At 39.0% G+C, this 15,546-nt stretch overlaps 1 protein-coding gene across 1 annotated transcript; it reads left to right on the top strand.

The window, feature by feature from the left end:
- The first annotated feature begins 6,509 nt into the window (after window positions 1-6,509).
- LOC103274157 (interferon alpha-17-like) lies at window positions 6,510-7,126 on the top strand. Its single transcript, XM_008071622.1, has one exon. It carries the CDS (start codon window positions 6,554-6,556, stop codon window positions 7,121-7,123), a length of 570 nt encoding a protein of 189 aa, XP_008069813.1. The 5' UTR covers window positions 6,510-6,553; the 3' UTR covers window positions 7,124-7,126.
- Window positions 7,127-15,546: the final 8,420 nt, after the last annotated feature.

The raw sequence follows: 15,546 nt of genomic DNA, 5'->3' as shown, positions 1-15,546 counted from the left end.
TATACAAATGCTGACCATTGCCTGCAGTATTCAGTATAGTAATATGCTGTACAGGTTTGTAGCAGAGGAGCAATAGGCTATATATTGTATAGCCTAGGTATGTAGTAGGCCACACCATCTAGTTTTGTGCAAGCACATTCTATGGTGTTTGCAAATCGGCAAAATCGTCTAATGATGAATCTATCAGAACCTATCTCTACTGTTAAGCGATGTGTGACTATATATATATATATATATATATATATATAAAAATATATATAGTAAGCATATATAGAGATACATATATAAGTCTTCATACATATATTTATGGAGAAAGGATTATTGGAAATGGGATGTGGAAGTGGTACAGACGTTTGTTGATTTTCAGCCATGGAAAACCACAACTAAAATGCAAAAGCTATTTCCTGGGCTGGCATTAGAGGGGATGGGTATTTTCTGAAGCACACAATTTAAGGAGACAACAAGTCTAAGTAATCAAGACAGATAATATTTTAATAAAATATTAAAAATGAAAATGGCTAAACATCCATAATAAAGCAAAAGTCAAAAGTTTAAGCGAATACAGGAATACAGGATTAACTGCACTTGTTAATCCCCAAGGGTCTTACAAAGGAGAGGAGCACAGTACGACAAAGTATGGCAAATTCCACTGAGTCTGTAAAATTCTTGTCCAAGAAAACGGAAAGCTCTGACCTGCTAAATGTCCTCAACACCACTCATTTCTCTTTATAGCAATACAAGTGGGGGTTGGGGGAGGGAGAGAAGGAGTCCTGGGAAAGAAGTTTCAGGAACCTGAAGTTAAATACAATTTGTCTAACATTGTTACTGAGTCACTAGAAACTGTCAAACATGGCATTTCTCTCTCTTGACAAAGTAACAATCTTCAAAATATTGCTGAGATGTTTTCTTTAAAGAAAGTAAAATCATGTAAAATTCTTGTTTTGATATAAGTAAAATATGTAAGACAATACTGTGAGTTTTAACACACCTAAAATTTTCTTGCAACGACGTTAACGTCGTAGCGCTAAAAAGTGAGCCCCTGGAGCATCACAAAGCTGCATTCCGGGCGCCCGGCTCCCTCCTCTCCGGGTCCCCACTCTTCCCAAGGTGCTCCCAATGTTTGGTCTCTTGTCCCCCCACCGTCCCAATGTTTGATCTCTTGCCCCCACTGTCTACGTGTCTCCCCAGCAGCAAAAGAGACGTTTCAACTCACTATTGAAGCCGCACGCAGTTGACACGGAGAGCTGTGAAGGAGTTTCCCCGGGGCTATGGGACCCACTGAAACCGAAACCCCAAAGTTCGCATTTCCAAAACCGTGGGCGTCGGCCAAGGGCGTCCGGGCGCCCTTCTGCGGCCTCGGGCGGCGAACTCGAAGTGCAGCGGTGCCCTCGCGCCCCCTCGCGGACGACGAGCGACTCACGGGCCTTCGCAACGACTCGCATCTCCCTGCTGTTGGTGGGAGCGATGCTCTGCTCCAGAGCTACCTGCTCACTTAGGTACGTGCAAAGGAGCCACGGCCCCCACATTGCGAAAACAGGAAAGAAACCTCAATACCGCTGAGTCAGCAGCAAAAAGATGCCCCTCTCAGTCACACCTGAACAACGGAAGCCACTTCAAATTTCCGTGGAAAAGAGGAATGTCAGCAAATCCAGAAGACACAAGCCACCTGTTTCCACCATCCAATGCTTCTGCAGACCTTCGGCTTCCTCAACACAGGAGGGGATAATTATTTATTGATCCTCCTCAATAAACTACTCTCCAGCTTGGATCACAGGCTGGAACAACGGGAGCTGTCAAAAGTAGAAAATCTGTTTGTTCCTATTTGGGGATTGTCGTCCAGAAATATTTCCAAGGAATCATCTGCTATCTGAAGAAAACTGAATGCAGCCTCGGTGCCTGGGAGGTTTTCGGAGGAGAGACTGAAGTGTGCTTTTCCTTCACTCACAATTGTCAAAGAAAAGTCAGCACATAAGCAAGAAGGTGATACTCAAGACTCACTCTAACCAATTGCATTATTGTTTCTTAAGCCAAAAACAATCTCAACTCCGATTTTTGTAGCAGTTAAAATATCTGAAACCAAAATTATTAGAATATTTAAAAATTATATTTTACATCAAGAATTTACAAAAAATGTTTAGAGAAAAAACATGGTCTGTTTTTTAAAATAATGCTATGTTTTATAATTTCACTTATCTGCTTAAATTGTTGAACAGTAGTTGCTGTTTCCAAAGTTTGAGATTTAATTTTTGTGGAAATATTTCTTCAGGATGGTAATTTTTAAAGACATTTGTCAGTTAAGTTGATGCTAGCTGCTGTAATAGATAAACAGAAAACTATTAGATATTGGATGGTAATACAATGTTTTCCTTCCTCCACGTGGAGCTCAGTGCGGAGCTCAGTGTGGGAATTCCTGATCAGGTGACTTTTTGGTCGAGCCTTCCCTGAACAGTGATTCAGGGACCTGAATATCTTCTATTTTGTGGCTTTGCCATTTTCACCATTTAAGTGTCTGTGGTGCTAAGCCTATTTGAATCAATTACAAAGTTTAAAAAGTATGGTAAATCACATGGGGATGTTTTCACGGTTCAAGACTGTACAGGACAAAATTCATTTCCATCTGTATTTACTTGGCCTGAACTTATTCTCATAGGATACTAGAGTGCAAAGAAGTTAGGATAGAGTCTAACTGGTGTACTGATGGAAAGAAAGCAGATACTTTGAATAAAATCACTCTTCACTTTTATGGCATTTTTATTAATACTGTTTTTAGTGGGAAAAATAACCATTGCTCTTGCTCATACACCTTATTTTTGAAAACCTATCTCAAACTCTGATTCCACAATTTAAACTCATGGGGGATGACATGGATGCCACTTATTAGAGTACACAACATCACTGACACTTAGAAAGGTGCATTTAAGTTGGTTCTCAAAAGTTATTGGCTAAAGTTGAGAAATGGTCAAGAGTATGGGGTTAGGTCTTGGAACACGTTGTAGAATTGAGATTGTTTCCTTATTACCTGCGAACACAAAGAACGTATGATAGATAGCTCCACAGGTATCTGAGAACAATTAATAGAAAAGTGGAGAATGACTATTCCATTTTAACCAGAACATTTTTTTTTTCAAATGTTTATGGGCCATTGTATGTCTTCCTTTGAGAAACATCTGTCTGTGTCATTTGCCCACTTTTTAATGGAATTCTGAGTTGTTTTCCTATCAATTTGTGTTCTTTGCAGATTTTGGATATGAGTTCTTTGTTGGATACATAGTTGGCAATTATTTTTTCCCACTCTGTAGGTTGTCTATTACTTGGTAAATGGTCTCTTTTGTTGTACAGAAGCTATTTAGTTTGATCAGATCACATTTGTCAATTTTGGCTTTTGTTACTTTTGCCCTTAAGTCATAGATTCATTGCTTAGGCCAGGAAAGTGTTTCCCGGGTTTTCTTCAAGTATTTTTATAATTTGAGATCTTATGTTTAAGTCATTAATCCTTCTTGGGTTAATTTTTGTATATGATGAGAGGGATGATGAGATCCAGCTTCATTCTTCTGCATGTGGTTGGCTAGTTTTCCCAGCATCATATTTTAATACGGTGTTCTTTTCCCAGTGTTTGTTTTTGTCAACTTTGACAAAGATGTTTTGGTTGAAGGTCAGTGGCTTTATTCCTGGGTTCTCTATTATGTCTAATTGGTCTATGTGCCTAATTTTGTACCAGTACCATGCTGTATTAGTAACTATAGCCTTGTAGTAATATTTGAAATCTGGCATTGTGATACTTTCATATCACATTTGTTCTTTTTGCTTAGGATTTTATTGGCTATTGAGACTCTTTTTGGTATCCATGAGAATTTAAGTATTGTTCTTTTTCTAGATCCGTGAAAAATATGCTCATAGTTTGATAGGGATTGCATTGAATTGTATTGTTTAATGCACTATGGACATTTGTAATAATATTAGTTACTATGATCCATTAGCATGGGATGTTTTTCCATTTGCTTGTACCAACTTTGATTTCTTTCAGCATTGTTATTTAGTTCTTGTTGTAGAGATCTTTCAACTCATTGGTTAGATGAATACCAAGGCATTTTAATTTGTGGTGGCTATTTTGAATGGGATTGTGTTCTTGATTTGTTTCTCAGCTTGACTGGGGCCAGTGTATAGAAACGCAACTGATTTTGAGGCATTGATTTTTATATCTTGGGACTTTGCCGAAGTTGTTTATCAGTGTTCAGTCTTTTGGTAGAATCGTCAGGGTTTTCTAGATATAGAATCATGTCACCTTTGAGGAGATATAATTTAATGCCTCTTTTCCTATTTGGATGTCTTTTATTTCTTTCTCTTGGACTGATTGCTCTGGCAAGGACTTCCAGTACTATGTTAAATAGAAGTGGTAATGTCATTTGTTATCTCTATTAACTATCTTGATTTAAGGGAAGTTACCTTTAACATAATCTATTCCCTTACTTCTCGTTAGAGACATGACAAGAAAAATACTGACCATCTGAATATAGTTATTTACTAAAAGAGAACTAGATGCAATTACACTTGTTCATTATACTGAGAATATTGTGCTTCCACAAATTTGCCTTTCTCATGTGCAAAGTCTTATGCTTGATGTATCTCCCTCAATTTCTGAAAGCACCCCTTTAATACAAGATTATTTTTCCTGGAGCCCATGTTCATTGGCTAACACCCCTTCCATCATTTTGTTTCTGTTCTTCCCCACCCCTTGATCTCCATTGTTGCTGGGTTTTATGTAGCTAAGTTACATTTTGATATTTTTTTTCTTAGTGGGACATTTCTTCCATTTTTACATTTTAATCACATTTAGATAAACACTTTTTTTGGTTTCCATATACTGGGATGCAAAAAGCAATTTTGCTTTCTATGAAAAAGGAAATGAAAAATAAGCATATTTGATGGTTCATGCTATATAGAACAATGCTGCTATCCATTCACTATATTGACATCTCATAAAGGACATTTAGGAAAAAGAAGGTTTTATTTATTTGATAAGAATTAACTAGGATTGGCATGTCTCAAAGGAAATTGAGAATACAGTGCAGTTTTTAAAAATCAAATTGATGGTTTCTCAAATGTGCATCCTTATATTGCCAACAAGGTTGCAAAAGTCAGTGACTGGGAGTTTGATCAAATTGTAGCTGTTACAATGGTTTGTGACTCTTCAAAGTGGAATTCAAACAAAACCTTATTCTGTAGTGTTCATTTTCTTTCAGTGGGTTTTCTTGTGTATTACCAGAGCACCAATGGCACTGAGTTCACAAGAGATACACAAAATGTATGCAAGATTAGTGCTAAAAACCTATGTCGAATCTATTATTTGCTGGATCTCAGAGTCCAAAGATGCGGCCTCTATTAGCATATGTATGGACTGCCATAGGCTGTCTTGTGGATGGAGCTTAGGTTTAATCCTCAGTGCTTCTAAGGTTTTGAGAATAAAGTACAAAAAAATTGGTATTTTATTGTTTAATTCTACTAAGTTATTCAATACATCAATACTGATATCAAATGCTGAAGACAAAAATGTTAAATATGCCTAGATGAATATCTAGCAGTCAAGTCAAAAACCATTTTCTCTAAGAGGTAAAACTGAAAGTTAAGTATATTACAAATAAGTGTTAAGAAAAAACCTTAATTGAAAAATATTTGGCAGTTTTGAAAGATTTTGATTATTTTATTAATCAGAATTACCTAATTTATAAATTATAACTTTGATTCACTAACATTTATATAAGTACCTACATTACACAAAAAACACTCAGAAAATTAACTCTTGTAGAGTCAAGTTAGATGTCAGTAGCTTTTACATTTAACTTTAGCCGGGTTCGGTGGCTCAGCCTGTAATCCCGCGACTTGGGAGGTCGAGATAAGTGAATTGCCTGAGCCCACAGGTTCGAGACCCACCTGGGCAACTTGGCGAGACCTCATCTCTACAATATATCAAAAAATCAGCCAGGTGTGGAAGCGCGCACCTGTAGTTCCAGCTACTCGGAAGGCTGAGGCGGAAGGATCGCCGGAGCCCAGCGGGTCGAGGCTGCGGTGGCCGGAGCGGCCACTGCACTCCAGTCTGGGTGACAGAGTGAGACTCCAACTCAAAAAAAAAAAAAAAATTTTACTTTGAGCTTAAATTGTTCATCATTAACCCTGCATTGAATAGAAAAGTAAGCTTTTTACTTTTTAATAATGTATAAAGCACAGATAAATGCAATGTATAAATATTTATACAGTATATCTATATCATTAAATTAATGTGAAGGAATTAATTAGGAAAAATGAATTAATACTTAGAGTCATGGAAAAGGAAAACAATAATGAAAAAACTGGTTGAGAAACATTGCTCTAAGCCTATGTACAGACATAAAGGAAAGTAAAAACAGAAGTAGAAAATAACCCAGGGTCATTCAGAAAATGTAAACTTGCATGTTCCCTATTTAAGACCTATGCCCAAAGCAAGGTCTTCAGAGATCCTAGAGCCCAAGGTTCAGGTTCACCCAATTCAACCAGCCCAGCAGCATCTACAACATCCACAATGTTCTTGCCCTTTTCTTTGCTGATGGCCCTGGTGGTACTCAGCTGCCAGTCCATCTGCTCTCTGGGCTGTGATCTGCCTCAGACCCACAGCCTGGGTCACAGGAGGGCCTTGAGGCTCCTGGCACAAATGAGGAGAATCTCTCCTTTCTCCTGCCTGAAGGACAGATATGACTTTGGATTGCCCCTGGAGGAGTTTGAGGGCAACCAGTTCCAGAAGGCTCAAGCCATCTTTGTCCTCCATGAGATGATCCAGCAGACCTTCAACCTCTTCAGCATAACAGATTCATCAGCTGCTTGGAATGAGACCCTCCTCGACAGATTCTGCACTGAACTTTATCAGCAGCTGGATGACCTGGAAGCCTGTGTGATGCAGGAGGTGAAGGTGAAAGAGACTCCTTTGAGGGACGAGGACTCCATCCTGGCGGTGAAGAAATACTTCCAAAGAATCACCCTCTACCTGGAGGAGAAGAAATACAGCCCTTGTGCCTGGGAGGTTGTTAGAGCAGAAATCATGAGATCCCTTTCTTCATCAACAAACTTGCAAGAAATATTAAGGAGGAAGGAATGAGACCTGGTCTGCCATGGAAACGATTCTCAGTGGCTAATACTCCAGATCACACTTCATAAGTCTTTTCATTTCAATGATTCTTGTTTCTGCTATAACCAAGACAGAATTGAATCAAATTTATCATGATTCCAGGACTTAATGTTCAAATCTACCAGTACTACATCCTCACAGATGACTATGCTGATGTATCTATTTATGCATTTAAATATTTATTTAACTATTTATAAGACTTAAATTATTTTTGTTTGCTTAATACTATGTGTTCCTTTACACTGTGGTTAATATAATAAAACATGTTCTCCATACTTATTCAATATATTATTTTTCTTTATTAAAATTTTATGATGAAAAACTTCTATTTTTTATGTTTAAAAATAACACTCCAATCCTGGTTGTGCAATCTTATTAAATAATAGGTAGCACAATTCATGTACTCATCATTATTCTATTCAAATTATAGGTAAAAATGGACTTTCAAGGTGAACATAGCAAATACAGTTCTTGAAAACTGTTAGGACATAACAGTATGTTATGTGCAGTATGTTGGGTAATTTTATGTGTCAACTTACCTAGGCCATGGTACCCAGGTATTTAGTGTCACATTTTTCTAGATGTTTCTGTGTAGGTAACTTTTGGATTAAATGGACATTTAAATCACTAGACTGTGAGTAAAGCACAATATGCTTTCTCATGTGGATGAGCTTCCTCCAGTCAACTGAAGCCTTAAAAAAAAATGACCTGCCCAGAAATAGAGAGAATTCTGCCAGCAGACCACCTTGGGATTCCAATAGCCACTTTGCCAGAGTTCCAGCCTGCCAACCTACTCTGCAGATTTTGGACTTGTCAAGCTTCCACAACCATGTGAGCCAGTTTGGTAAAATAAATAACTTTCGGTCTGTACATCCTTATGGCTCTGTTTCTCTGGAGAACCCTGACTTACATTGCCTAGGAAGCCAAGCCTTGTCTGCCTTTTAAATTTGTCCATCCTCCCCTCTGGTGAAGAAAATATGAAAGAGAGAACATTGGTTGAAATTTATCCAAGGCCTTGTTTCACTTCCAGTGTGAGAGCAGGAAATCCAAATGTGGAGTGTGTAGCCTGAGGAAAAGATCAGGAGACTCCTCTGCCATTTCAGGCTCTCCCTGCTACCTCAGCAAACCATACACACTTCTTGGTGAAACGCCTCAATGGAAACATGATGCTGAATATAGGAAGGCCTCTCTAATTACAACAAAATTGGCACACTTGAATGACTAGACTTCACTAGCTCTCAAGAAGCAATAATATTTTCCATATTCCTTAGTTTATATGGGACTTCTTTCTTTTGCTTCTTAGGTACAGTTTTTACTATTGAGTGGACAAGCTGTCAAGATCATTATTCAAAGTGACAGTGAGGAAAACATTTTTCAGGTGTTAATATTTGAAGTCTGATGTTATAAATGAATCTGCAAAACCAGGATTGTGTTTTGGGAGTTTAACGCACTATTAGCATGTGCTTTTCCTGATTATCATTGAGTTCCACATTGAGATGGGCAGCTCTGCCAGTCCCCTGGGAGTCCCACAGTATGTGGAGTGGGTGGTCCTAGGCAGGGTGAACTGGTCTGCACAGTAGGCTGTAAGCAGGGAATATATCTCTCTCTGTCCCTATAACTGTGAATCCCAAGGAGTCCATGCCCTGCCTGAGGTCAGAGAATTGTTCTCTCGAAAATAGACCAAGGGTAAGAAAACAGAATTTTAACAGCAGTAGACTCTGAACTTGCCAACAAGTAGCCTTTATACATCATAAAGATAAATCCCCAGGAAGTAGTAGAGCTTCTGTATAGATCAGAAAGTAGTCCTCCAGACTTGGTGGCCACTCTTATCACACTTGGCCAACAGGAGGCTGTCTTCCCCTTACAGGGTTTTCAGGAGCCCACACAATAAGATCTGCTTTCTCTTTCCTTTTAGCTGCGGTGACTATTACATCATATTCAATGGAAGTTCAGGAAAACCTCTCTTGTAGATGTTTCTGCAAAACCCAGAAATGTTCTTGAACATCTTTTTCTATTTGTGGTGTTCTGCTCTTTAGGGAAACCATGAAGCTGAAGCCACAACAGGACAGAAAGCAGCTCTGTGTGAAGGGACAGAAGGTGAAGGAGTGAATGACCAGCATCCCATGGGGAGTTCTTCCTTGAGAGGAAGGAAACCCTGGGGACATGGCAGTGTGTCCTGGACTGCTGAGGATAAGGAAGGGAATGTGCAGGTGCCAGAATCAGTATATATACACCACATCCATCTGCACATCCATCTAGATGCTGGGTCCCTCTCTCGAGTATTTATATAAGCCACTATTTCCTGAGTATAAGTAGAGCTCTTTGAAATGAGGAGTGACAAATTTTTCAGTCTCTGTATAATTGATGACAGAATTCTGGTTTTTAGGTTGTCCTCTTTTGGAGAACTGTTACTAAAAGGTAGGACACAGTTCCTATGAATTTTATAGAAAAACAAATAGTATTCTCACATGCAACTGTGTGAAGAAAATTTTTAAAAATCTACCAAAGTTAAATCATTTCTCAAAGGAAGATACTAAAGTAGGTACTTTAAAGTGGTTTTATTCCTTTAATATTCCTGATCATATACATATTTTGAACCCATTTTATGAGATAACTGAATAAATTAAACTGAATAAATTAACTAAATCAAATAAATTAAGTGGGTTTCTCAACATCACACATACATTCAAACAGAATGAAACTTCAAAGTCAAATTTGATATGTGAATTATGAGTAATTTTTTAAGTTTTGTATTCTGGATATCTGCGTAATTGTTAAATCTCCTTTTATTCAGAAGTTATACACAACTCTTCCTTGCTCTTTGAATCTCCATGGTTTGTGCTATATTTTAAGCTGGTTTTGACCACTATTTTTCTTCACCTTAAGTACTGAGAAAGAGATCATCTGACACTTATTTTGTGAAGGAAATTTGGCAGTCCTTATGTGCATGGTAATTTGTTTATTTGTGATTTGTGGTAAGATTCCATAGTCATAAAAATCAGGAAAAACTACCAAGGAATAATGTGAAGAATTCTTATCCTATCTAGCTCTGCAGGAGAGCTGTAGTAAACATGTGTGACAATGATGGAAGTCACTGAATTAATAAAGTCAATAATTTCAGGAATTGTTATATTATCAGTATTAATTCTTTAATCAAGGAGTGAATCAGATAACTATTTCTGCTTACATAATTAACAAAAACAGAGCAGCTTATTGCTATTCAAAGTAACTTTAATTAAAACAGTGATAAATTGTAATTTTAAGTAGTTAAATATACCATGATTTAAAATAAATATACTGAATGTATTAATATGATTTGCAAATATATCAATGACATGAAATAATTCAGAAAAAAAATATTTCAAAAAGAAAAATCTATGCACAGAAACGTAACCCACATTTTTGTCTGATTATATCTTATTTCCTTCTTCTCTTAAGAGTCACTAACTTCCCTTATTTACACTTTCACCTGTACCAATTTGGTTTCTGCTGATTAATTCTAACAAACCAACTCTTTGACGGTAGTGTATTATGTAGTTTTACATTATTTTCCTTTTTTTGGTTTCCAGTTGAAAAAATTCCTGTGTCAGGCTCCATTTTTATCACCTTGCCAGGAAAGTCTCTATAGCCATGGCCTGCGTTATAGGAAGAAGTTAGAAGTTTGTATATATTAAAACAAAACAAAACAAAACATTTTTTTGTAGTCTAGCTGTTTCTCTTGAGCTTATAATTAAACCCTAGACCTCCTCTTCCTTATGTAAAATTGTGTTTTACTGCCAATTTTCCATTCCATCAAGATTTTATTTTCTTTATGGTATGAGATGAGGTTTTACATTGATTTTTGCTGTTATTGCTAACACATAAGTTTAGAGCCATTTTTGAAGACTTCTGATCACCATATTAACATCGCATATTTGTGTGTATATATTTACATCATATACATAATCCTAATAATCCAAAATCTACAATCTATAATAATAATCCTAATTCTAATTACTACTGAAAATACAATTTCAAGATTGTATGCTATATAGAGTTCTGCACTGAATCTTGATCCTGAAAACAATTATGTGTGACCCTGGGAAATTTACTTAACTCTTCTGAGACTCAGTTCTCCCAAGTAAATATAGGGTAGAAATATTTGTAGAATTATTCTATTAAACAAACCAAAACATTTTAAAACACCATTTTCCTCTGAGTAAAATTTGGTTATTATATCCTAATTATATTCTTACTTTTGCCTACATTTAAGGATCAGATTAGGGAAATCTGCCACCCTCTCACAGTAACTTGTCTACAAAAACACAATAGTCTAAAAAAAAAAATGCAATTCCAGGATGTACCCTGGAGAAGATTGAAAATAACCTCCTTCACTCCTTCACTTCGAAGATAAGTCTCATTTGTATATTCTGCCAGCAAACAGTGGCTTACAGGTATACTTGGAAGAGAAGTTAGTCTCCTAAACTGAAGTGAAATATACCTGTATGTCATCCTCCTTTGCTGATCTTGGAACACTTCCTCCTTCCCGCCCTGTTTTGGAGCCCATCCTTCACTCCCAAGTCACAATAGTTTCCTTCCTTTCCCTCTAGAAATCCCCACTGTGCTCTCCTCTTCACTCCCCATTAACCTGCACTGCCCATTCATGCAGCTGTTTTCTGTTCTCTTGTGGGTTTTGTCCATCAGTTTCCCCTTAAGAGTATAAAACCATCAATTAAAAGCAGAAGTTGAATGAAAGTTTTAGGCTTTTTTTTTTTTTTTCAGAAACTCTTACATTAAAGGATCTTTTTATGATTAATATTTTTGAAAATGAGAAAATGTCCCTGTAACAATGATGTAACTATAGCTGTAGCCAAAAGAAAATAAAAGGCAGGTCCCATTTTACTTGAGGACGATTAAAAACATTGACAGGGCATAGAGTCACCTCCTGGTCAAGACTGACTAAGACAGCAGCCGAGTCTGAGGGAAGCAGCTTTTCTGTTTATGACGTCTGTCTCTGGAGGACATTTTCCTTCAAAGCTAAACAGGTGTTTTTTTGGTTTTTTTTTTTTTCTTGGAAAGAACTGACCCTAATACTGAAATGAACCCCATTCCTTTAACCTTTGTATCTAGAGAGGGAAAATAGTCCCAGCTTCAGGCAGGACATGTCCTCTTTGGAATATGGGCAGCTATGTGGGAAGAGAAAGGGTCAGAATGTGGCCCTTGTCTCCAGCCTGCTCAGCCTTCCAGGGTCTCTTGACTCATCAGTCCCTTTTCTTACTGAAGGAGGCATGAAGGCAGGGAACCTCCTTATCTAACTGAGACGTCAAGAGAACTCAGGAGAAAAAAAAAAAATCTCTTGGTTGATGGAACATTAACTCTTCCCTTAGAATAAGTTGTCAGTTTTTCAAACTCATTCCTATTATCAGATTATGTTCCTTGACTTTATTACCAGGCAAAAATTCTCATGTTCACTTTGAATAAAAAATGAACTAGCACCAGTTCCTCTTTGAGTAGTTAGAGAGTTCTGTGTAAGTAAAGTCACTTCAGAGAATACAATAATGATGATTATTTTACATGTTAAAAGATGTTTGTTCTTTTCGTTCCTTCTCAAGCTCTTGTAAAAGTACCAGTTTAGGAGCAGGGCAACCTGGACATTTAACAAATAAACCTGGCTGGGCTTGGTGGCTCAGCTTGTAATCCCGTGCCTTTGGGAGGCTGAGGTGAGTGGATTGCCTGAGCCCGCGGGTTCGAGACCCACCTGGGCAGCGAGACCTCATCTCTACAATAAATCAAAAAAGCCGGGCATGGTAGCACATGCCTGTAACTCCGGTTACTCAGAAGGCTGAGGCAGAAGGACCACCGGAGCCCAGCAGGTGAGGCTGCGGTGGCTGGGAGCGGCCACTGCACTCCAGTCTGGGTGACAGAGTGAGACTCCAACACAAAAAAAATTAAAAAAAAAAAAAAATAAGCCTGGCTCTGTCTGTGTGATTGCCTAACACTTTTAAATATTATAAGTTCTTTCATCCTTTGGTTGTGGGTTTTTTTCTCTTTTTTTGAGTTGGAGTCTCACTCCATCACCCAGGCTGAAGTGCAATGGCACACTCATGGCCACCCCAGCGTCGACCTACTGGGCTCAGGTGATCCTTCCACCTGAGCCTTCCAAGCAGCTGGAAATACAGGCGTGCGCTACTATGCCCGGCTTATTATTATTATTATTATTATTATTATTTTGAGTTGGAGTCTCACTCTATCGCCCAGACTGGAGTGCAGTGGCTGCTCCCAGCCACCGCAGCCTCGACCTTCTGGGCTCCGGCTATTCTTCCGCCTCAGCCTTCTGAGTAGCCAGAATTACAGGCATGCGCTACCACGCCCGGCTGATTTTTTGATTTATTGTAGAGATGAGGTCTCGCTGCCCAGGCAGGTCTCGAACCTGCGGGCTCAGGCAATCCACTCACCTCAGCCTCCCAAAGGCGCGGGTTTACAGGCTGAGCCACCGAGCCAGGCTTTATTTTTTTTTTAATTTATTGTTGAGAAGAGGTCTCACCAAGTAGTCCAGGCTGGTCTTGAACCACTGGGCTCAGGCAATCCTCTTGCTTCAGCCTCCCAAAGTGCTGGGATTACAGGCTGGGCCACTGAGCCCAGCCTGCTTTTTTTTTTTTTTTTAAATGCAACTTGTTTTCCATTATATTTTCAGGGCCCTAAAGTGCTATGATTATAGATTATGCTGTCACCTTGCCCTGAAAATCTGTATAGCCACATCTTGTTTTATATCCTGGAGTTATTAACTTGCTATATATTCTTGAGTATTGGGGAACTGAACTGCAGGTCGGAGGGACCAGGACAGAGGGTGTGGTAGGGGGAAATAAGAGTAGAGCTACCAGCCTCACTGTGTCCCCCTGGGAACCAAACGTTACTTGTCCCACCCTCATCCCCACCCCCCACCTCAGCCAGGGTTCTAGTCGCCTCATGTGAGGAAGGACATGGTGAATGATCACCATGCAGCACCAACTAGGGCCAGCCAAGGTTTTAGAGCTTTGGGAGCAAAAGTGTGAATGTGGTCTCACTTCAACCATTCCTTCAAGGTGATTCATGAGTTCCAGGTGTTGAGCCCCACTGACATCCAGTCCATCACCAACACAGTAAATGGAGGGAGCCCTGCCCACACTTCTACAACCCAAAAGGTGATAAAGAATGCAGGAGCTCACCTGTGTCTCTGTTTAGATGCTTCCATCTTTTAATTCTCCTATAAGGAGACTGCCCCAGGTACAGGGCTGTCATTTGTTCAAAAGACCAAAGCACACATCATGAACAGAAAGATGTTGATGAAACCAGTGGCAGCAGTTTGAGATCTTGGAAGGAGGACAGAGATGTTCGAAGTATGGACGGTCACAGCAGAGGGTGCTCAAGAGATGAAAGGATGCAAATGTGGTCAGCGTTGAGTCAACTGTTCAGATGATTTGACTGGAGAGGGAAAGAAGACTGAAGTGGATGCCGAGAGTGCAGAGTTTTCCCACGGACCCATGGGCAACCTCAGTGTCCTAGCATAGGGGACCCTGATACCATAGCAGTCTGCAGAGGATTGGAGAGATGGGAGCTATTCCAGTGCCAGCTGCCAACTTCCGTTTCCTTCCTAGAAACCAGGACGTCATCACAGTGTTGGGAAAATTATTCATGGGACCAAGGTAAGCCAAGGGATCTCTTAAATTCTGATCATGATACAACCTTCTATGAAAACAGAAGAAAATGAAACAATGCCTGGACAGAAGGGACACAGCAGGTATTTGAGTACATTTAACAAGTAGGGCAGAGCATTCCTAGCAGAGCAGGACAGACATTAGTGATGTGTGTGCTGTGAGATGACACTTGCTAATGGCAGCAAAAAACCTTTGTCAAAATTAATGTGTTTGACCTAGTTAATTGGAAATAAAACATTGGCAGTTTAATTCTCCCCCGCCCCCTTTTTTTCCAGTTGGTGCAGTCGGTACTGATTAGGCATATTGATAATTTGGAACCCTTTCTGAAGATGAGGATCCACAAAACAAACAAACAAACAATATCAAAGCTAGACCGATAACAAATTAGAACTCATTAACGGCTCATTAGAACTTTTAATGACTCAATTAATGAGTTTATGTGAGTTGTTAAAGGTCTGTCATAGCGGCCTGTGATGATTAATTGTGAAACTGGTGATAATTAAGTCTTTAAAAAATCAAAGACACCTACTGAAAGAAGTTCGGCGCCAGTAATGACTCCACACTCGGCCAGGACCAAGAGATTTATTAAAGTGGCTGTTACAGAGGGGATCTGTAACGGGAAAAAAGAAAAAGAGAGAGAGAAAGAGAGAGTAAGAGAGAGAGAGGAAATGGGAGAGAGGTGGGGAGAGAGCTGCAGAGAGGGAGAGCGACAGAGAGAGA

This window comes from Carlito syrichta, unplaced genomic scaffold, assembly GCF_000164805.1.
Source record: "Carlito syrichta isolate Samal-C Ts95f unplaced genomic scaffold, Tarsius_syrichta-2.0.1 Scaffold314566, whole genome shotgun sequence".
NCBI classification, from domain to species: domain Eukaryota; kingdom Metazoa; phylum Chordata; class Mammalia; order Primates; family Tarsiidae; genus Carlito; species Carlito syrichta.
This window is presented reverse-complemented; position numbering and strand designations above follow the sequence as displayed.

Coding starts and splice junctions, on each gene's coding strand:
- LOC103274157 (XM_008071622.1), top strand. CDS start 6,554: ATGTTCTTGCCCTTTTCTTTGCTGATGGCCCTGGTGGTACTCAGCTGC.